Source organism: Sorex araneus, chromosome 5, assembly GCF_027595985.1.
Source record: "Sorex araneus isolate mSorAra2 chromosome 5, mSorAra2.pri, whole genome shotgun sequence".
Taxonomy (NCBI): Eukaryota; Metazoa; Chordata; class Mammalia; order Eulipotyphla; family Soricidae; genus Sorex; species Sorex araneus.
Genome location: NC_073306.1, coordinates 81,940,573 through 81,964,409, shown reverse-complemented (window position 1 = coordinate 81,964,409; position 23,837 = coordinate 81,940,573). Strand labels below are relative to the sequence as shown.

Here is a 23,837-nt window from a genome sequence, read left to right as displayed (position 1 = left end):
AACCAGCCTTTTGATAGCAGTCATAACTCTCCCTGTTGTGCAGCTGAGAAAACAGAGGCACAGAGGTCAAGTAGTTTGTCCAGATTCTCCATCTGGTCCTGGGCTGAGGCGGAAGCAGAGCCTGTCCTTGGATTCTGAGCTCATTCACTGCATGGTTCTCATGCAAACGTCCCTGTTTCCTTTGTCACCAACAGGGCAAAGGTGTGAGTTGAGGTGGGGGGAAATGATGCTGGGACTCACGGAGTAGCTGATCCCAAAGACCCCCAAAGACTTCCCTCTCTCCCTCCAGTCCCTTCCCAGCCACCAGCGCGAGGGGGCGTGAGATGTGGAGAAACTGAGCAATTCTGGACACGGGCATGGGGTGGTGTTTTGTTGCTTTCATAACAGACCTACGTTGGGACTTTCCTGATGCCCTCTGGGGTCATCTCAGAGACCCCTCCTCCCCTCCCAGGCTCTAGTTCTTCCTGAGATCTGGCTGCTCCCTAACTTCCCCCTCCCCCCCTCCCCCCGGGCTTTGCAAGGGACTTGTCCTTTCTGCTCATTCTCAGGGCAAGTTTTAGGTCATGCACTGCCCTCTAAGCTTCTGGTATTTCCCTGTTCTCATGGTACCAGCCTCCTGTGACCACAGCGGGACATGGCAGCTGGCAGTCCCAGGGATAGAATTGGCCCCTGTTGTGGGCTGGGGCCGGCATAGCCCCTGCTGTAGAAGGCTCTGAGCAGTGGGGGACCATCTCGGCTTTCTCTAGAGGGGTGAAACCCGAGGCCATGCGTGCTGCCAAGTTGTGTTCTGAGCTCCCTGTTATGTGCTGCTGATCGTTTCCTGACTGCCCCCCCGCCCCCACTTCCTCCACAGGCTGCAAGCTGCCCCCTCAGTGCCTAAGTGTGGACACAAGCCCCTGCCCCAACTCGCCCGTTTTCCGGACGGGCAGTGAGCCCACGCTGAGCCCAGCGGTGGTGCGGAGGGTCTCCTCGGACGCCAGGGTAGGGGAGGCATTGAGGGGTTCAGACAGCCAGCTGTGCCCCAAGCCGCCCCCCAAGCCCTGCAAGGCACCCAGCCTCAAGGCTCCCCGGTCTCCGTCCACCTGGCCCCACGCGGAGGCCAACTACTGTGAACTGAATCCCACCTTTGCTGCGGGCTCTGACCGGGCCGCCAGGTCCCCCTTTGCGGCTCAGGACAGCTACGTGGAGCTGCTGACCAGCAAACAGAAAGGGACGCCGGAACCCCGGAACTCTGGCACCAATTACTTGATCCTTGACAATGAGGACAGGGGAAGGCCTTGGGGGACCCCCACAGTGTTGCTGGGCCAGGGCCAGGAGGACCCAGGAGGGTTTGTGCCCCCGCTCCTGGAGATAGCCTCCTCCTTCCGGCCCAACGACTTTGAGTCCAAGCTGCTGCCGCCCGAGAACAAGCCCCTGGAGACGGCCCTGCTGAAGCGCGCCAAAGAGCTGTTCATCCACAACGACCCCAAGGTCATCGCCCGCCACATGCTGGGCATGGACTGCAGGGTGAGTGCGGGCCGGTGCCGGGCTGGGCTGGCACCTCCCCCGGGGACTCTCTCCGGCCCTGGAAGTTGGCCTGCTTTAAGTGAACAAACAAAGCGCACCCACAATGGCACCCCCTCCCCATCATTCCAGCACCCCGCGGGGAGTGGGGCTGGTCAGCCTCTTTGGGCAACGTGCTGAGGGCATGCTAGAGGAGCCTGAAGATAACCAGGCTCCAGGCTGGGGTTTACTCACAGGGTGGGACCCACAGGGCAGCACAACCTTTGTCCAGACAGGAAGCCTGTGGAATGTATTTACCTGGGGCACAGGGCTGGCTAGCGGCAGGACCCCAGGACCATACAGACACCCCCGTTCCTTCTCTCCATCTCTGCAGGTCAGTGTGCTCCTGCCTGACTGACTCCGAATCTCTCCTCTCGGGTGCTCAGAGGGCTGAGGGCATGTGGCAGGGGAACCCCTGATCAGACCCTACCCACCCTTTCAGCACAGAGCTTGGAGTAACCCCAGAGGACAGCGAGATGTGGGCCCCAAGCTAAAAACAAACAAAAGAGGGAGAGAGTGGGGGGTGGGCTGTGGGGCAGAGAAATCTTCCCTGGCCTCAACATCACCAGAACTGGTAAGAGGAGAGTGGATTATAGGTGAACCTGTGATTTATGGGGTAACAGAGGCTTAGTGGTTTTCGTCTGTTGTTTAAATAACTAAATTTACTAAAGTGGTCTAGGATAAATACAGTTTGGGGGGTTTTGTGCCGTGTTTGCGTGCGTGTGTGCCACATCCATTAGCGCTCAGGGCTCACTTCTGGCTCTGTGCTCCAGGATCACTCCTGGTGGGATTTAGGGAATTATATGGAGTGATGGGGATTGAACCCAGATTGGCTGCACGCAAGGCAGGCTGTACTGTCTGGTCCCTAAATACACATTTTTTAAAGTTGATTTTTATTTTTTAAACAAACTACTTCCAAATTTTAAAAAAATTAAAAATACAATTTTAAATTGTAGTTTTAAAATATAACTGTCGAAAAATAATAAAATATACATGAAGAGAAAGAAAACAAAATCATACAAAAATCCAGGCACCCAGTGACCACCATCGATAACATTTGCTCAGCAAATAGCAATAGAGGGTAAGTGCGCATTTATCTATGTTTACTGCAGAAATGACGCAGGTGGATAAACAATTCACACCCTGCTGCCTTCAGTGGAGAACATCTCATATTTATTCCTGCAGCTGAACACCATCATTGTGTGTGTGTGTGTGTGTGTGTGTGTGTGTGTGTTTTTGAGCCTGGTGGATACTCAGAGGTTACTCCTGGCTCTGCATCCAGGAATCACTCTTAGCAGTGACCGGAGGAACAAATGGGATGTCAGGGACTGAACCCAGGTTGGCCCCATCCCAGCCCAACACCACCCTGCCCTCTGTACTATCACTCTGGCTCGTCCGTCAGTATTTTTGCAGTAACTACCTTCCTTTTGGATTTGTATGGCTCACTCCCCGGATGCTCCTGGTGAGCAGGTGCGGTGGCAGACCCCGCCCTGCTCTGAGCAGCACGGACTGCTCCTATTTCCTGGCCCTTCTGCGTGTCTAGCTCGGTGAGACCCATTCTCCTCAAAGGTCAGGGCTTGTTTAGGAACTGGGTTTTCCTCAGTGAGTTTCCTGGCTCATGAATCATGACAGGAAATCCTGAGCCTTCCTCCAGGGAGCGCCCAGTTGCTTGAGGGCTCATGGGGGGAAGGGGAGGAGTTGCAGAGAGACTTGAAACTGTGAGAAACAGTACAGTAGGCAGGCATTGGCCATCCTGGGTTAACACAGAGACACCCGTGCTTGCAATTAGTGCTAATAAAGACAGTCGAGTGTCAGCCACCTGTGGTATGCGCAGGCATGAGAATTGAACAGATGTTCCTGAAAACAAGACTGGGGGGCCACTCAGTACAGGCCTGGGAGAAGGGGAGGGGGGAGGGGGAGAGGGAGAGGGAGAGGGAGTGTGGACTGTCCTTGTATAGTGCTCACAGTGGTTCAGTGTGTGTATGTATGTATGTATGTATTGTCCTTGGGTAATACTCACAAGTGATCAGATAATTTACAAGTCAAAACCTGACTTTAGAGCAGTAGTGCCCAGTGTGGGTCATAACTACCTCCAAAGAGGGTGCTGGAGTGATCTGGGAGGCAATGATAATCTTGGGTACAGTTGGGGGTACTTTGTTTTCAGGCTTATTTCTGAAAACACCGGGGACAGGGGGAGGTGGTGTAGACTGTATGTTTGGGTCACTGCCTTAGAGCAAGCTCAACCTCTTTGGCTGGTTGGAGGATTGGAGGTTCCTGGTCCTGCCCCTGGCTTAGAGACCCTGGACTCGTGGGCACCTATTCACATCCCATGGGGGATGTGCCCGTGGAAGCACAGACCCGAGTTTTCAGAAGAACCTAAGTGCCAGGAGGGAGCCAAGTTCCTCCCCTATGACCTCGGAACTTGGTGACGGAGGCAGTGAGGTCTGGGACCTGCTCCCCACTGGCGTCCCAGTCTGCTCTCACGGGGGGAGCTGCCACCCACTGCCTTCTGCTGCTCTTTCCTCCTTGCACTTGCTCCCCCCACACCCTACCCCCGTCCTCTGAAGAGCCCCCACAGGGCACCAAGACCAGGACTCAGCTTGTTTGTTCTTCCCTCCTCAGCCCTCTGCTGTTTCCTTCTTCTCTTCCTGGAACTCCCGACTCCAGGCCTCCAGCTGTAGAACCGGCCCCACCAGCCTAAGGGTGACCAGGAAGCCAGGAGCAGGCACCAGGGGCGCATCTGGGGCCCGTGTGCTGCTCTGTCACCCAGAGCTCAGGGCACATGCCCAGGAAGGTCTCCTGAGAATGTAGTGCCTGCCTCTGCTCCCACCCTGGGCTCAGTGAGGGTCAGTGCTGGGGAGGCATCCCCTGAGACCCTCCGACCCCTGTGCCTTTGCTTTAGAGAGAACTTTTTTTTTTAAAAAATTTTTTAGTGAATCACCACAGATACAGTTGTAGACTTAGAAACTTTCGTTCTTGCGTTTCAGTCATATAATGATCGAGTACCCATCCCTCCACCAGTGTCCATTCTCCACCACCGATGATCCCAGTATCCCTCCCACCACCACCCCATCCCCCTCCACACCCTGCCTCTGTGGCAGGGTATTCCCTTCTGCTCTCTCTCCTTTTGGGTGTCGTGGTTTGCAGTAGAGGTATTGAGTGGCCATCATGTTCGGTCTATAGTCTACTTTCAGCACGCATCTCCCATCCCGAGTGGGTCCTCCAAACACCCTTTACTTGGTGTTCCCTTCTCTATCTGAGCTGTCTTTTCCCCCAGCATGTGTGGCCGGCTTCCAAGCCATGGAGCAAACCTTCTGGTACTTAGAGAACTTTTGCCTCTGGGGGTGCACAGCCTGCATCTCGTCCTCCCCACCTATTCCACAGATCAGTGTGGGTGCGGACACAGCTTCAGAGCAGACAATGGCCGTTTCCGGTGTGTCCTAACCCTCGGGTGAGTGGTTCAGAGCCAGGCAGGGCTGTGGTCTGGATGGGGGCACGTAGGGAAGACTGAGCCGGGGCTCCCTCGTCCTGGGTTAGCTCCCTGGTCCCTGAGATGAGTTTTGAGGGTCCCATGGGAGCAGCATTTTGTGTTTCCATAACATCCCCCAGGCTTTGGGCAGCACTGTGTGCGGGCGTGGGCTGGTGGGTTGCTATGTCAATGTTGGGGATTTTTGGTTTGTTTGAATGTTTGGGGGTTGTCTTTTTTTTCCTGGCCTCACCCAGCAGTGCTCAGGGATTACTTCTGCTCTGAACTCAGGAATCACTCCTGGCAGGGCTCAGGGGGACCGTTGTGTGGTGGTGCTGTGGATTGAACCTGGGTCAGCTGCATGCACGGCAAGCCCCTGCCCACTATACTACCACTTCGGCCCTCATCAATGTTTCTAAGTCCCTTCTCCATGTATGACACAAGGGACACAAGCCCAAAAGGGAAAGGGCAGGAGGCAGGGCAGATCCAATGGTGAGGTCAGGCGACAGCACACAGCACGCCTGGCAAACCACTGCAGCTGGGGGGAGCTGGCCAGGCCCTCTGGGTTGCAAGGTTAGGGAGTCATCCCCCCTGGATTCTTAAACTGGGGTTACAACCCCACATGGCGTCACTCGCTGAAAATGTGGTGACAGTTCTGAAGACAGGGCGTGAATTCAAAATCAAAGGCATTAATCCGTCCATCCCAGGTGTTTCTGACGGCGCCCACCCAGGTTTGCATTTCTTGGTGGAAGGGGATGGAGGAAGGAGTGGCAAGAGGAAAGAGTAGAAGCAGCCACGGTTGAGAGACCTGCAGGTCAGGGAGAGCAAAGATCACAAGGGCTGAGGGCCCCAGTGCCACCCTGCTGCGCTAGTAGCAGTTCCTGGGAAATGCTCTAGAAAAATACAGCCGTCCTGTGCATGTGGGCCCCATGTGAGCTCAGCACCCCCATGTCCCAGAGCTCAGCTGGGAGGAAGTAGGTGTGGCTTCTCTTGGTAGCACTCTAGGAAGTCACGTGGGGGCTGGAGCTGCCGTTAACGCTGTAGAAAAAGAGAGGGTGGCTTTTGCCTCTCAAAGCAGGGATCTGTCTCTGTCCTAATGCTTACAGAACAAAACAACACCAATGACACACCTTTTCATATCCTAACACAGGGTGTGTGTGCACTGGAGGACAGACCTGATGGGCCTGGGCCTCTGGCAGGGCAGCTGTTTAAACAAGCAAAGCGCGTGTGACCACAGGGAGTGGGAGGTGCTGGCCGCGGTCAAAGTGTAAATCTCTTTCCAGAGTTGGGGCCAGAATTCTTCCTCCTTCCACGTGGCCGGTGTTTCACAACTGGGATTTCAAATAGCTTCTTGGGGTTTGAAGGTCATTCGATCTTTTGCAAAAGTCCTCAAGGAAGCAACTTGGCGGTTGTGTTTGGAAGGGCAAACAGAGGCCCGTAATGCATAGCGAATTCTGCATTGTATTCTGGGCCCTGCCACTGGGCCGCTGGTCTGCCCAGGCTTACCTCCCCAGGGTTCCTTTGCCAGAAATTAAGGGTCAGCATTAATAATACTAGTTGAAGTTGCCAGTGTTGTTTTGACTTGGGCCTCCTCTGAAGATATCTGGGCTGCCTGGGACCCTTCTAATCAAGGACAAGCTCTCTGGATGAAGGAGACGCGCTGTCCGTCTGTGCCTGCGGTGTGTCCAGAGCTGCCCAGACCTGCTCTGCTAGTGAGTGCTCTGCAGTGTCGTTAGCCTCCTTGAGCTGCATTGGCGCAGCTGTAGTATTTTGGAGCAATGTGTAGTAACTATAAATGGCCGCCTAATTCCTACCTCTGATTGAGCTGTGATTGGGGACTGGAACCCAGGGGGCCACAGCTAGCTGGGACAAACAAAGCTTTCCTTGAAGGAATAAACGCTGGGGGTAAAGCAGGTTGTGTTGTAGACCTTGGGCGGTTCAAATCACTAAACACATCCCTAATAGCTTCCAGACTAGGAAGCATTCTCTGAGCTCCTAGGGGCTTCATTAAGGGTAACAGCCGCCAGCCCCACTGTTAAGTGAGAACATGAAAGGCAGAGCCGCAGCTGAGGCGTGTGCCGGGCTGGGGTGCAGCTTCCTGCTGGGGTTGGGGGCGATCAGGCAGCCTTGAACACTCCCAGCCTCACTGCTGGAAGGGTAATAGCACGGCGAGGTCAGACCTGTGATGTAGACAGAACTCAAGGTACTTAATGGATTCTGGCTGGGTATAAACAGCCCTGCAGGCCAATCTCAGTGCTGGGCTCTATATTCTGCTCTGTATGTCAGACTCCTCAGATGTCACCTAAGAATTGTCATAAGCCGCGGCTGCCCAGAAAGGGACCAGGCCCTTATGCCAACTGCCTTCCCTCCCGGCTCATTCACCTGTTGTCCCTGCAGGTGACTCGGATCCTGGACGTGTCTGAAGAGATGAAGAGGCACATGGGCGTGAGCTCGGGGCTGGAGCTCATTACCTTGCCGTACGGCCACCAGCTGCGCCTGGACATCATTGAGCGGTGAGCTGCCCGGTTCCTCTGCTTTTCCCACTCTCTCTACCAGGCAGGATGCTCAGGGCAGAGAGGGGCACGGTCCCCACCAGCACTGCAACCGTGCCCTGGAAGGCACATGAGTCTGGGCCAACTTCCCAGAAGCTGCCACCAGACAATTCCTAGAGATGTACCGAGACAAGCACAGAGGAAGTCTGGGAACAAAGGACATGTTTTTTTGTCCCTGCTCCTGGAGGGGGTGGAGGAGAGGATGGAGGATGGGCTGGTGTTAGTGAGCTGATCCCAACCATGTTCTCCTGTTCCCCTAGCGCCCCCACTCATTCAGCTGCACACCCCCCCCACCCCCGTCTCTCTGGAGTTCAGGCTTGCCTTAGGAGTTAAGTGGGAGCTTGTGGGAAAGGTTGGGGAGGTCACGGTCCAAACAGCGTTTGCTTTGAGGAAGGAGGTCAGAGGCCAGGGTATGACAGCACTGGGGTTCCAGTCACTCAAGTGTCACTGTGCTCTTGTCCTATAAAGCTGGCGCCTCCGCTGACCATTCAACCCCCATCTGTGAACATTGGAGATTTAGAAATTATAAAACAGAGGCGCATTTTGGAGCTCTGCCCCAGCTCTGCACTTAGGGATCACCCCTGGCAGTGGCTGGGGGACCATATATGGTGGTAGGGGTTGAACCAGGTGTCTTGAATGCAAAGCATGCACTCAGTCCATTGAGTTCTTCGTCCAGGCCCTGAAGAAGCCAAATTTATTTAAAAAAAAAAATAGCATGAGGGAAGCTTCTCATGGTACCAGAGAAGTTGGCCTTCCTGTCACACATACACGGTTAACTTCAGTTAGACTGTCTTATAATCTGGTGTGCTACGTTTACAACTGATTCTGCAGTGGCTCTAATTCACTGCCCATGGTGTCCTACCACGCTGGTCACCACCTATACAGTACCCCTTTCTGGGAAGCCTGACACGCCCTGACACAGTACGGAAACCTGGAGCCACCCAAAATGCGTTGCTTTCACTGTGGATTGTTTTACGGGTCCAAAAGCCCCCAGTGTCGGTGGGCCTTGCAGTCTGACATCAGCCCCAGCAAGTAAACCTGACACAAGGGCTATAAAGCAGGTAAATCAGAACCCCTAGAAACTCCCAAAACACCGCGTGGAGCACTCGGGGAGGAGGGCAGCCGTGCCCTGAGCCGACTTTGTGCAGAGTGTTTGTCTCCTGCAGGTCTGTGGATTTCTGAGTTTCCTCTTTCTGGGCCCAGGCTCCAGGGCTGGCTTCTTGGCCCCCACACACTTCCCCTCTGTCCGGGTGCAGTGACCCCTTTTTCTTCTGAGATGAGCAATGCTGCCACATCCCCTACCTCAGTCTGAATGACTCCTCCAGTTCCCAGCCTAATTTGATCAGGCTCAAAGCATGTTCTGAGACATGCCTTCTGGGTCCAGATTGAGTTGCTCACATCTCTGGCTTCTCCTTTGTTTTCTGACTTTTACCCGTCCACATTCATTTCTCTCTCCTGATGGCCGCCTGGCTGCGAGCTCGCTTCTGGCTTGCTTCCTGCCCCCGGCTGACCTGTGAGGCCTATCACTGGGGCCTGGGAAGTGGTTTTCTACAGTCTAATGAGTGCATGGAACAGAGCCAGTGTTAAAGGTTAAGTGGCATCACCTTCTTGTGTTTGAGACTCAAATGCCATACCGTAGCACAGCGTTAACTTCCGCACCACCCGGAGCCTGCTGACGAGGAAAGTCCTTGGAATAACATTTCATGCCCCAGACCATCAGGCCAAATTGTTTTCCCAGGGTTTACTCAGGACGTTGGAGGCAGATGTTGAGTGAATGGATACAGTGGCCTAAGCAACTGTTGGAAGACAGGCTGAAGTAAACAGACCTTTCATTAACACCCAGCTAGACACAGCGGGTAGAAACAAAGGATCGGTGCCATTTCGGGAAGTCAGTCTACTGTTAATCAAAAACATATTTGACTTAACACTTGGCAGACAGGTTGCAAAAACTGTTCTCTAAATACAACAGATAATAAAAATAAACTTTAGGGTAGGCTCCATTCATTAAGAGACCTAAGAAATAAGGGAAAGGGGAGGAGAAAGAAAAAAAAGAGAAAGTACAAAATGCAAAATGGGCCCAGCTGCAGAAGGAGAGGTGGGCAGACTGACAGCTCCTGTTTGCAAGGTGTCAGCTCACCACACACAGACATCAGACCTCACCAGTCATTAGAGAAACTAGGCACTGGATCAGAGCTTCCCAGACTTATCTGGCCCACTGTCCCCACTGTGGGAAAGTAATTAATCAGCAGCTCTCTACCTTCCCCGGAAATCACTTCAACACATTGATACTGGCACTGCAATATGTGTTCATTGACCCACATTCAAGTCTGAGCCACCTGTGGTACCTCCAGCATCCATGTGCTATGCAAGCAATTGGAAACAGCCGAGGCTACACTCCTCTCCCCGCCCCGCGCATGTGGATAAATGTAGGTGCTGGAAGATATTTCCAGGGAGCAACACCTTTCCCTGTGACTGACTCGGGGTTGCACCTATGGCCCAGCTGAAAGAACTTTGAGGCAGTGGTAGCCTAAAACAGTCACCTACAGGGAAAGAATAGGACTGCAGATGTGGCCTGCCCCAGAGCCCCAGCTGTCACACAAAGAAAAGCTTCCTGTTCTGGGTCTGAGAAGTTGACCAATAGAACTCAGGATGAGAAAGGATTGTTGGCAGATACAGAATTTCCACTGAGGAGGAGGGTCTGCCCTCTCAGGAAACCTTGCAGGGCAGCTTCACAGCCCTCGCCTCCTGTGCCTTCTGGCCCATAGACAGTGGACACACCATTCGTGGTGTCTTCTGACACCGTGTCCTCTGCCTAGGTCAAGCACATTCATTTTTCCTGTCCATCTAGGAGGAGTTCGGGGAGGTAGGTAGGAGTAGGTCTGTTGGTCAGTGATTCCAGCTTCAGCATTAAAGGAATGAAACTGTAAGTAATAAATATGCTCAGACTCAGAAACAGAAAAGCTTTACTCTTACTTGGGGGGTGGGGGGTGGGGTGCTGGAACTGCTGTCTTCCAGTAAATCACAAAAATGACCAACACAAAGGGAAAGAGGAGGGGTACCCACTCTGTTCTCTAGACTTTTTAGAAAACATGGGAGTTGTCCCTTTGGCTATATACATGTGGATCTACAAGAAAGGTGATACTGTAGACAGAAAGGGAATAGGCACTATCCAAAAAGCAATGCCCCCACCCCACCCCCAAATTGTTACCATGGCAAAACTGGGAGAGTCTACAAAGTTACCCAGCATGCTCCTGGCGATGTCGTAAACAAACATGTCAAGGGCAAGATTCTTGCCCAGGGAATTAATGTTCGTATCGAGTATACTAAGCACTCTGAGCGTCGAGACAGCTTCCTGAAATGGGTGAAGGAAAAGGATCAGAGAAAGAAGGAAGCCAAAGAGAAAGGGACTTGCATTCAACTGAAGCTCCCCGCTGCTCCACCAGAGAAGCTCACTCTGAGAACCAGTGGGAAGGAGCCCGAGTTGCTCGCACTGCCTCTGAATTCATGGCATGAGAGGAGTTTGTTTAAAAACAAACTCCTGGGCTATATAAAATAAAATTGAAAAATAAAAAATTTTAAAATAAATAAAAGCTTTATGGAAAAGTAGAAGAGAAAGGAAGTAACCCCTAAAGGGAGGGACTTTGCTTACAACTGAGTTAGGCTCCTTGCGTTGGGTTTTTATAGGAGAATTGGGTCTTTGTGCTGCTAAGGTGCAGTTGGTCTGTTCAAGAGCCTTTAGGTTAGGGATTTCATCAGCCGTTTCTCAGTCTCCTGTGAGCCCAAGGCCTGGACAGAATTTCTGGTCTTGAGGAAAGTGTAAGCTCCTGCTGTCTTAAGGGGAGCTCTGGGAAACCGCAGAACGGTGGCAAGTAAAATGAGATGCCACTCAGCAGCTGCTGAAGGGAAACTGAGAAATTCCCTTGTGAGTGTTAGGAATGTCTGTGGGTACCTTTCCCTGTAGCAGATAGGGGCTCTGAGCTTCTGGGGCTTCTGGCTTTGTTGTTGTTGTTGTTGTTGCTTTTTGGGTCATAGCCGGCAATGCACAGGGCTTACTCCTGGCTCTGCACTCAGCAATTACTCCTGGCGGTGCTCAGGGGACCTTATGGGATGCTGAGAATCGAACCCGGATCGGCCGCATGCAAGGCAAACACCCTACCAGCTGTGCTACCGCTCCAACCTGCTTCTGGCATTTGGACCCTGCAGAGTACACCCTGGGGGTCTCCTCAGGCCCTGAGTTAGCCAGCCTGGTGTGGGGTGGTCTATTTGCACCCAAACTGTCTCAGCTTCCAGCAAATGGTCCCAGCCTGACTGTCCGTCTCCTCCTACTCAGACACCACACCATGGCCATTGGCATCGCGGTGGATGTCCTGGGCTGCACGGGCACACTGGAGGAACGTGTAGCCACCCTTGACAGGATCATCCAGGTGGCAGTGGAGCTGAAGGACTCCATGGGGGACCTCTACTCCTTCTCGGCTGTGATGAAAGCCCTGGAGATGCCACAGGTAAACCCCCACTGTCTCCTGTGTGGCTGCAGACAGTCCATGCTTACCAAGTCACTGGTCACGTTAGTCCATCTTGAAAGGTAAGCTCAATCAGTGAATATAGCTTTGACTGGGTGCAGCTCTGAGGCTGTAAGCAGCCACCGTTTGTCCAGAGGCCCACAGTCAGGGATCTATGTGACTCCATAGCCATTTGTGATGAGCCACAGTATCTCAACACTCGTCTGAATGAACCTTGGTAAAGCCCCTATCACATGCTCCTTGTTCTAAAGGTTGTTGTGGATGGACATGATGACGTGGCCACTGTGCCCTGGGACTTTCCAAAGGCATCCACTTGTGTATGGAGGCAGCATGAGAACACATATGAATGCCCATTGCAAAGAACTGCCCCCTAGGTCCCTTAGATCAGCCCATACAACCCTCAGGTTTGTGGACACCAGCAGGGCGGCTGTTGTTTGCAGTTACGGTCCCCGAGGCAGAGTGCACACTCAGCTTAGCTGGCTGCATTTTGGATGACTTTTGTAGTAACAGACTTTCCTGTTATGTCATATTATTTGCTCTTATCCAAAATCCACTATGGTCTCAAGGACTTAACCAACAGTGTAAGCTGTGCAGGAAGCCTCCAGCCCAGAGTTTCTGAAAGTAGGAAAGGTTCTATTCTGTGGGAGCACTTCTGAGAATCAAATGGAATCCTTTTTTTTTTTTGGGGGTCACACCTGGCGATGCACAGGGGTTACTCCTGGTTCTGCACTCAGGAATTACTCCTGGCGGTGCTCAGGGGACCATATGGGATGCTGGGATTTGAACCCGGGTCGGCCGCGTGCAAGGCAAACGCCCTACCCGCTGTGCTATCACTCCAGCCCTGGAATCCTTTAAATAACAGACAAAGTTGGGACTTCTTGCCTCATTCGTGTAGAAAATAAGCATTTCTCCCCAGGCACAGTGACAGCATATCTTGGTGCTAACTGAACTGTTCTAAGAGAAATGAGAAGGAATAAAAGATAGTATCATGTGGTCTGGGCAGTATCTTTGTCACCATTACTTATAAGTAACAGAGTACTTTGCATGACATTTCCATATCCTTGAGTATAAAGTTCACTGAGGATAGGATATAGAGGCGATGCCTACCAAAAGTCAGTGTACTCTTCGATCCGGTCATTTTTTTCACTCATGGAAATTTGTCCTCTGGTTTCAAATATCTAAACACTTTTTAAGTCTTGGTATTTAGTAATAAGAAAATATTTAAAACAAGATTTTTTTTCCTGTAAAGGTATAGATAAACACACAAACATAACTGATGTCGTTGGGAAGAGCAAGATAGGATTAGACTAGGGATTTAATTTCCCTGAATGCTCCTTTCACAAAAACCTTTCTTTCTTCCAGATCACAAGGTTAGAGAAAACCTGGACAGCTCTGCGGCACCAGTACACTCAGACAGCCATTCTCTATGAGAAACAGCTGAAGCCTTTCAGCAAACTCCTGCATGAAGGTAGAGGTGAGTAAAGGCTGCCCTGTGTTGGTGATGGGCGCCTTCATGGGCTGTACTCAGGAAGGGGCCATCCAGGCTTTTCTCCGAGGAGAGGACGGCTTGTGTCGAAGACACCTGTGGTGGCTAAAACAGTATACACATGGCTACCACCATACTTCATTCTGTGCTTAACTTTGGAAAAAAATATGATATGGAAACTTGTCTATTCTTATTTTTCAGAGACTGCATGCATTCCGCCAAACAATGTATCAGTCCCACTATTGATGCCCCTTGTGACCTTAATGGAGCGCCAGGGTGTCATGTTCGAAGGAACTGACATGTGGGAGAAAAATGACGAAAGCTGTGACATTCTGTGGAACCACTTGGCAACAGCCCGATACATGGCAGAGGCCGTGGAGAGTTACCGGAGGAACGCTGAGCGGATCCTGGAAGGTAAGAGTGGTTCTCCGTCAGCTGCACTTACTGTGAGGAAGGAATGGAAAAGCAGTGACGCCCTCTCTGAGAAAAAGATCAAGGGGAAATTTATTATTTCCTAATGACTCAAGGGCCCACTTTGTTTTTCACCTGCATCTGTGCAGAGGAAAACTGGAGGAGTGGAGGCCAAAAGATAAGGTACGAAGAGTAGAAAGAATGACTGTCCCCAGTTTGATCCCGAAGGTTAAGAAGCATATGGAGGGGCCAGAGCAATAGTACAACAGGTAGGGGCTTTGCCTTGCATGCGGGTGATGCGGATTTGATCTCAGGCATCCCATATGGTCCCTGGATCACTGTCAGGAGTAATTCCTGAGCATGGAGCCAGAAGTAACCCCTGAGCATCACTGGGTGTGACCCCCCCAAAAAAAAACAAAAAAGCATATGGAAAGGAAGATATCTATTTCACCCTGTAAATTATTGCTTCAGAATTTGGAATGAATAATTTGTATTGTGTCTGTGGGAGGTGTGGGAGCCTGTTTCACCTTTTCTAGGAAATGTTTTCAGGATTGGTGGAGTGCCTCCTTATACAAAGCTGATAAACAGAATTCATTGGCTATAGTTCAAGCCACTGTTTTAGGGTGGGGCCTTGAGAAAAGTGTGCTTTAAAGAAAGGTATCTGATAGCATTTCTCAGTTGACCCATTTTATATAAAAACTTGTCTGTGAATCTGGTAAAGACAGAGATTAGCTTACCAAGAGATGCCCAGAGTAGGGACTGACTGATTGGCGGTTCCTCTCTGGCCTTTGTTAGCAGTCAAAAATAATGGCACCACATGCAGGGACAGATTGAGTTTTTCATTGTCCTTGCTAGAAGCAAACTCTTGTGAAGTAGGTGCTTTAATGACAAAGCAAACCACTCAAGCAGTAATCAATAATGATAGCCACATAACTGACTTCTGATCAGAGAGGTGGAAACCTGTAGCTAGACTCGACTGAGCTTCCTGACCTTAAAGGACTTAAATTAAGAAAAGGAATGGAGAAGAAACAGACCCATTATGTGTAATTGATTAATGACAAATGAAAGTAACTCATTAGTCTTTCAACAGATGCAGCTGGTTCTATTGATAAGGTGGATCACTGACTCAAAATGGAAGAACTGATATGTAAAAAATTCATATAAAATATCATGGGGAGGGGGGCCAGAGCAAGTAACGCACTTGCCTTGCATAGGGCAACCTGGGCTCAATCCCTAAGCACTATCAGGTATGGCCCAAAAAGAAAACAGGAGAAATTCTTTGTGCCCTTGGCTCACGCAAAAATTTCTTAGGATACAAAAAGCCTGAACCATAGCAGAAAATATTTGCTAAACCCTAAACATTTAAATCTTTTTACAACTCTTTAAGACAGATACGATTTGAATAAAACATCATGGGGGCCAGACTGATAATACAGAAGGTAGGACGCTTGCCTTGCAGCGGACCTGGGTTCTACCTCTGGCATCCCATATGGATGGCACTGAGCACCGCCAGGTGTGCTCCGCACCCCTCCTCCAAAAGAACACTTTACCAGAGAAAAGGTATGAGCAACTACAAAAGATATTCCAAGCATTAAGCACTAGAGAAATGTAAACTCACTCCTAAGTGAGAGACCAGCACAAGTTGTCTGGGATGTCAGCTAAAGGAATGAAGTCCAAAATGGCGATGCAGAAAGATTCTAGAATCATCCTTTCCCAGGGAAACACTGAATTGACAGTAAAATGCTGTTCATTTCCCTCTGTAAAAGACTTGAAAGCTAGCTGAGATGCAATTCTACCAAAATGCCCACCCCTAGAATAGAGGCCCACAATTTAAAAGGGATTTCACAGACCTGAGACTTCTTGAGGAGAGTCTACATTCCACAGGAGGCACCCTCCCCCCATGAAGACTTGACCAGAGGGATAGACCCTCAAGACATTTGACTCTGAAAAATCAATGAATAGGGCTTCTATTTAGGAGACCCTAATATATTACTTTATAAATATGTATTTTTTATTTTTGGGTCACACCCGGCGATGTTACTCCTGGCTCTGCACTCAGGAATTACTCCTGGAGGTGCTCAGGGGACCATATGGGATGCTGGGAATCAAACCTGGGTCAGCCGCGTGCAAGGCAAACGTCCTACCCACTGTGCTATCACTCCAGCCCCATATTTGTATACTTTGGAAGCTAGACTCTTATCAACCTGAAGCTAAGTGCTAAGATCCCTCCCTTTGAGACACTGAAATACCTATGCGTACCCTCAAAGAACAGAAAAATAAGGCTACTTAGACAATCACATTGAAAAGTCTGAGAGACAGAGCAAGCTTGAATAATTTTAGAATTTCTCCTCACACACTGAAACAGAATCAAGGAAATAGAGGAAAATGCCCCAAATGAAAATTCAACCAAAAAGTCTCAGAAAAGCACCCTAGTAAAATGAAGCAATCTACCTGATTAAACATTCAGAATAAAGGTCATAAAGATGCTCACTAATCTTGGAAGAAAAATGAATGAGAATTTCAACAGATATAGAAAATGAAAATATCAAACAGAAATCACAGAGCTGAAAATGAACTAAATCCAATAGCAAACAGGAGGGAGCAAAAGAACAGTGTTTCTCAATTGGAGGCCACGAGTGAAAATTATGTAAGTGGAAGGGTTGCCATGGTTGGAAGAAAAGGCTAAGAAACAGTGTTTCTGTTTCTAGAGGACAGTGGAATTTATGTAATGAAGAAAAAAAATTAGCAAATGGCTTATGGAATAACACCAAGCAGACTGGCTTTTGCACCATGGGGTCGGAGCCCAGAATGAGAAAAAAAGGGAGCTTAAAAACGTTACTAACCTAAGGCTGGAGTGATAGTACAGGGGGTAGGGAGGGACTTGCCCTGCATGTGGCTGATCACCCGGGTTCCATCCCCCGAAACCCATTATGATCTCCTAAGCATTGCCCAATGTGAACAAAACAAAACAAAACAAAACTTTTACTAACATGGGAAGCGAACAGATATCTAGATACAATATGAAAAGTTTCAAGTAAGATGAATTCAGAGGAATAAAGGAGGGCCAGAGAAACAGTACAGTGAGTAGGGTGCTTGCCTTACAGTGGCCAGCACCACCCAATAGAAAACAAAAAGTTAGAGAAGAGACTCTCAAAAGCAGCAGCAGCAGCAAATCTGGCTGTGTAAAGGAATGCTCATGCAGCTCAGGGAAGGGGCAAGAGAGATATTTGAATAGGCTGAGCACATGCTTCGGATGCCTATTGTGTCCCAAAACAAATATAACTGTCAGCAAGAAAGAATGGTATGATGTACTCACAGGAAAATATTTCCAACCAAGAATACCTGGCAGAGGGGGCTGGAGCGATAGCACAGCGGGTAGGGCGTTTGCCTTGCACACAGCCGACCCGGGTTTGATTCCCAGCATCCCATATGGTCCCCTGAGCACCGCCAGGAGTAATTCCTGAGCACAGAGCCAGGAGTAACCCCTGTGCATTGCTGGGTGTGACCCAAAAAGCAAAAAAAAAAAAAAAAAAGAATACCTGGCAGAGTTATTCAGAATTAGAGAAAGGATTTTCCAAAGTAAAGGAATTTACAACAAGCAACAGTCTTTACCAGGATTGTTAAAGGGATTTAATTAGGCTGAGAAGAAAAGTAACTAATAACAAGAAAACGTAGAAAAGTAAAAATTCCACTGTTAAATGTATGTTAAAGGTAATATTCAAACTAGAAATATGGGTAAAACATAATATTAATAAAAATTATTAACAAATTTGAATGTAAAATGACAAATAGATGAAGGGGAAGTAAACCATGATTTTTGAATGCATGTAAACTTATCAACTCAAAATAGATTATGACATGGTTACATATGTTAGTCTCATGGTAACTACATGCAAAGACCAGTAGTAGATAAAAGTCATTTAACTACAAATCAAAGGAACATGGGCTACAAACAAAATGTCAGTAAGTAATACATACCTACCAGTAATTAACAAAAGACTAAATTTTCCATTGGATTTACTGAAATGAATCAATTGATTTAAATAACACCAGTCAAAAGATATAGAATGGTGGAATGGATTAAAAAGGAAAAAAAAACCTAAGGATGCTGCTCACAAAAGACTCAAACTACAAACAGATAAAAAGGGATAGAAAATAGTATCTGAAGCCACTGGAAAATATTTTATTTTGGGACACACCCCTCGGTGTTTTCTCCAAGCAGTGCTGAGGGAACCATGCATGCCATGGACCAAACCCTGACCTCCAGCATGCACTCATTCCACTGAGCTACCTCTCCACCCCTGGAAAAAATGTAAAGGCAAGAGTCGCTATTCAAATTAGATAAGTTCAAGCAATCCACCTCAGACCAACAGAATACTTATTCTTTTCAAATATTCACAGAACATCTTTTTTTTTCCTAGCTCTCAACATTTTATTATCTTTTTTTTTTTAATGAAGTGGATCAACATGGAAAGTATCATGCTAAGTGAAATGAGTCAAAAAGAGAGAGACCGACATAGAAAGATTGCGCTCATCTGTGGAATATAAAATAACAGAATAGGAGGCTAACACCCAAGAATAGTAAAAATAAGTACCAGGTTGGCTCCATGGCTTGGAAGCCGGCCTCACATGCTAGGGGAAAAGGCAGCTCAGAAACAGAAGGGAACACCAAGTAAAATGTGGTTGGTTCACAGAACAGTCTTAAGGATAGCTGTGTTGTAAGAGAAAAAAGTTATCAGTTTATGAAGATCAAAATTAAGTCAAGTGTTTTTTTCAGGTAATAATGGTATTAAACTAAATCAAAACTGCAAATGGAAAAACTGCAAATCTGTGGGAAAAAACATGTTACTAAATCACAAGTCTACGAGAAAAATCAAAGGTGAAGTCAAAACACCTACAGGCAAAAATGAACAATTGACTTATCAGAACTTATGGGATGTGGCCAAGCCATATTAAAAGGGAAGTTTATAACATTACAGACCTACTAAGAAAACGATAAGTATGAAAAAAATACAAAAATCTAAGTTTATACCTACAGGAGCTAGGAAGAAAAGAAAAAAATACACACAAGTCAGGAGAAAAAAACATGAGAACAGAAGTGAAACAAAGACAAAAAGATCACTCAAAAGATCAATGAAATGAAGAACCAGCTCTTTATAAATATGAACAAAGTCATACTTTAGTCATACTACAAAGAGATAAAAAACACAAATCAGAACTGAAAAAAAGTTGTAAGGAACATAAAATACTGTGAACATATTAACAAGAAATTAATAAATTCTTAGCAATATACAACAAAGACTGAATTAGTAGAAAATCTTAAACAGATTGATCATGTAAAACAGTAATCAAAAACCCCTCAAGAAAACAAAAGTGCATAATCAAAAGGCTTACTAGAGAAACTAGTGAGAGAGGATAGCAGATAGGATGCTTGCATTGCATGAGGCTGACCTGGGTTTGATCCCTGGCAACCAATATGGTCCCCAGAATACCACCAGGAGTACAGAGCCAGGAGTAACTTCTGAGTATCTCCAGATGTGACCAAATACCCACCCACCCCCACCAAAAAAACAAAATAGAGATAGAGAATTCTTCTTTCAAAGAATTCACCATCCTCAAAATTTGAAAGAGAAAAAAACTTTAAGATAAATTCTGTGAAACCAATATTAACTTCTTTCTGAAAAAGACAAGGATATCACACACAAAAATGAATCTGTGCACCAGAGGTTCTCTAACTTACTTGGCTTACCATCTCTTTTTAGAAGAAAAATTAAACCATTCCTTTGAAATGCTACTGCATATTTTTATGGTTTGGGGACCACAATGGACTAAATCTGGGCCTCACAAAACAAGTACTTTAGCCACTGAGCCATTTTTCCTGGCTTTCCAAAGCTCCATCCATTAAGCAAAGTGTCCCACACTGAGAATCACTCCTGTACACCAATCTCTTTAATGAAAATAGATGCACAATACTAGAATATGGGATTCAACAATCCATCATAGAATCAAATAGCCTGCTCTAATAGGATTCAGTCCTGGAATGCAAAGATGATTCAACATATGCAAATCAATAAACATAATATACACCACATCAACGAAAGGGCAAATCATATGATCATCTCAGAAATGCAGAAAAAACAGTTGACAAGACTCAGCATTCTTTTGGCATATCGAATATGCCACAGGTAGCTTGCCAGGCTTTTGTAAGAAAAGCCCCGAGCAAACTAGAAGGGATGTAGGATATATAGAATGAGTATAGCTCAACATAATAAAGGCCCTGTGTGACAACCCACGTCAACCTTAAACTCAACTATGAGAAGCTGAGAGCTTTCTTCGTAAGATCAGAAACAATAGATTTGTCCATTTTTATCACTAAACTACTATGCAGCATAATTTTAAAAGTCCTAGCTAAAGCAATTAGATAAGGAAAGAACACAAAGATACACAAATTAGAAAGAAGTTGAACTATTGCTTCTTACAGATGACATGGTTATGATATTTTAAAAATCCAAAGATTGCAGTAAAGAGCTATTAAAAACAATAGGGAGAGTAGCAGGTTACAAATCAATCAATAAAAGTATCCTTTTTTTTTATGTGCAAACAATGAATTAGTAGACAAAAAAATCAGGAAAACACTTATCACATACTAAAGAAATAAGAACCAGGCAGATGGCTCAAAGGAGTGCATGCTTTGCATGAGGGAGCCCCAAGTTTAATCCTTGCACCGATGGTGTGGCCCAGCAACTAAAAAATTACCTTGGAATACATGGGTAGGGCATTTGCCTTGCATGCAGCCAACCTGGGTTCGATTCCTCCTTCCCTCTTGGAGAGCCCTGCAAGCTACCAAGAGTATTCTGCCCGCAAAGCGAGCCTGGCAAGCTACCTGTGGCATATTCAATATGCCAAAAACAGTAACAACAAGTCTCACAATGGAGACGTTGTTGGTGCCCACTTGAACAAATCGATGAATAATGAAACAGTGCTACGGTGCTACATTCAGCCAAAGTGAAAGACCTCAAAAGTATGCTGAAAACTATAAAACATATAACAGAACATACAAAGAGGGCCCATGCTCATGGATGAGAATTTACATTAAAATGGCAATATTACTTAAAATATATAGACTCAATGAAATTCCTATTTTTAAAAATCCAAATGGATTTCATAGCAATAGAACAAAAAAATCATGAAATAAAGACCCCAAAGAGCAAAAGTAATCTGGACAAACAACAAAAATGGAGATATCACCCCAGCTTCAAACAGTACTACAAAACAACAGTAATTAAAACAGTGTGACTCTTTTTTTTCTTTTCTTTTTGGGCCACACTCAGCAATGCACAGGGATTACTCCTGGCTCATGCACTCAGGAATGACTCCTGACGGTGCTGGGGGGTGGGGGCAAAATGGGAATTGAACCTGGGTCAGTCACGTGCAAGACAAACGCCCTCCCCACTGTACTCCAGTCCCCCAGTGTAACATTTAGAATAAAAACAGACACAGGTTAATGGCACAGAATTGAGAGCCTAGAAATAAAAACCATACAGGCATGAACATCTCATTCACAACAAAGGAGTCAAGGGCATGCAGTAGAACAAGGACGGTCTCTAATAGTATTAGGAGAGTTGGATAACAGGTAAATCAGGAAAAAGGAGAATATTTGTGAACACAATGTAGTATGAACACCTGAAACTTTAAAAAATTATACTGAGAGTTGGAAGCACTTGAATACACCGGAATCTTTATATGTTGCTAGTGAGAATATGAAAGGCACATCCATTTGAAAAAAGCTCAACAGCACTTTAAAGGCTAATATACTTACAGTATGACCTAGTAATTTTACTCTTGAGAAATGAAAATACATACTGATACAGACTATTATTATTCAAAAGAACATTATAATAGCCCCAAACAGGAACTAATCCAAATGTTCCTCACTAGGTAAACAACTAAAATGTTATGCCTGTATTACTGAATACTCAGCAATAAGGAATGAATTCTTAGTAACATAATACAGAATAACCTAGATAAACTTCAGGGTAACGGGAAGGAAACAATTAGGTCCATATTATATGAGTCCATTTGTGAAATTTCTGAAAAAGCAAAACAATAATAGAAAACCCATCAACAGTTGCTGGGGTCTGGAGTAGGAATCAAGTTTGATCATAAAGAGTTGACTTTTGGGGGCTGGAGCGATAGCACAGCGGGTAGGGCTTTTGCCTTGCACACAGACGACCCAGGTTCTAATCCCAGCATCCCATATGGTCCCCTGAGCACTGCCAGGGATAATTCCTGAGTGAAGAGCCAGGGGTAAGCCCTGTGCATCGCCGGGTATAACCCAAAAACCAAAAAAAAAAAAAAGTTGACTTTTATATATCACCATGCAGCTAAAATAGGTAAATCTTGACTTGGATGTTACACATCAACAAACCTGTAAACTGTAATCCACAGTAGTTTTACATCCAAATTCAACTGGGTCTTTTTTTTTTTTTTTTTTTTTTGCGGTGGAGGGGCACACCTGGCTCTGCACTCAGGGATCACTTCCTGGCAGGCTCTGAAGACCATTTGGGATGCTGAGATTGAACCCAGTCAGCAATACAAACGCCCTACCTGCTGTACTATTACTCTGGCCCCCCAAAACCAGTTTGAAAATGTATTTTAGTGCGTTTGTTACCTTTTTCTAAAGATATCCCAGTCCTTGAGGACATCACTCTACCTTTCCTTTCAAAGGTTCTCTGCTGTATTTTGGTGTCAGAGACTGAACCCAGGGCTTTGTATGTGCAAGGCAAGAGCTCTACTGCCAAGCCACATCCCTGGCCCAGATTCTCTATTGTTTCCTCTGGAGGGGGATGTTTTGAAATTCTGAGAGAACATGAAGTTCATTCTGATCCTACTTTAAACAAGTAAATTTTCAGTCTGTCTTAAGTACTATTAAGTACTAGGTTTTAGGCACAACGGACATTAACCTTAGGATTTTGCTTTGTTTTGTCTAGGTTTTCAACCAGATGAGGAAATGAGTGAGATCTTCAAGACTGAATTTCAAATGCGATTGCTGTGGGGCAGCAAAGGTGCACAAGTCAATCAGGCAGAGCGATATGAGAAGTTCAACCAGATTTTAACTGCCCTTTCACGTAAACTGGAACCTCCTCCCGTAAAGCAGGCAGAGCTTTGATAACTTGCCAGAGAACTTTGGTATATTCTTTCAGGCTTCTCCAGTTTCTTCTTTGGAAAAGCGTGCCTATTCAATTTGAAAAGGTAATAATGTGCAAATCTGACAATATCTAAGCTTTTAGTATCCACGGGATACTAAATATGTAAATTGCACAAGGCACACTTATTTATAAACTGTTTAAAATTACTACTGATTTTTAAAGAATAATTTATTAAGGTAAATATTGCTAATGTTAATCAGCAGATTTAAGAGAAAACCTAGCTATGTTGGCCCAGTGGCTGTTTTCAATTATCAAGGTATTTAACCATTTTAGTTTTAATTGTGTCAGATAAGTGTAAATAGAAAAAAGTTTTAAAGCATGAAACATTTCAAAAGGTATCAGTTGTATGATATTCTTTAAATATTAAAAATGTATATAGTCATATGAAAATATATCTTTTGTGAAACAGTTGTGTCCAGTCTCTTTAATATTAAACAACTGGTGGAATAATAGTTTCATTTTACCTCCAACCTTCTCTGGGCACCCTCTCCCCATCTGTTATATCCTGATAGTAAATTAAAATTAATGAGTGTGGATAGGAAGTATTAAGGTTGGAAAGTTGGCTTCAGAAGTCCAATGATCAGATTCAAGCTGTGGTGCTGGCAGTTTGAATTTTGATGATGTTAATGTCACCAAGTACTTCGTGCAACA

General features: G+C 46.6%; 1 protein-coding gene and 1 pseudogene across 2 annotated transcripts in view; one reads left to right on the top strand and one right to left on the bottom strand.

Moving 5' to 3' along the window:
- Positions 1-23,796, top strand: part of BCAR3 (BCAR3 adaptor protein, NSP family member) — a 128,754-nt gene extending 104,958 nt beyond the window's left edge. The window contains exons 7-12 of one of the 2 annotated variants that reach the window (XM_055140512.1): positions 854-1,506; positions 7,406-7,521; positions 11,891-12,062; positions 13,443-13,554; positions 13,768-13,980; positions 22,968-23,796. In XM_055140512.1, the coding sequence (XP_054996487.1) occupies positions 854-1,506; positions 7,406-7,521; positions 11,891-12,062; positions 13,443-13,554; positions 13,768-13,980; positions 22,968-23,146 (1,445 nt within the window). In that variant the 3' untranslated portion in view covers positions 23,147-23,796. The remainder of the gene's footprint in view (positions 1-853; positions 1,507-7,405; positions 7,522-11,890; positions 12,063-13,442; positions 13,555-13,767; positions 13,981-22,967) is intronic. The other variant, XM_004619936.2, reaches the window with a different exon arrangement.
- Positions 12,442-12,566, bottom strand: LOC129405357 (small nucleolar RNA SNORA70; annotated as a pseudogene).
- Positions 23,797-23,837: the final 41 nt, after the last annotated feature.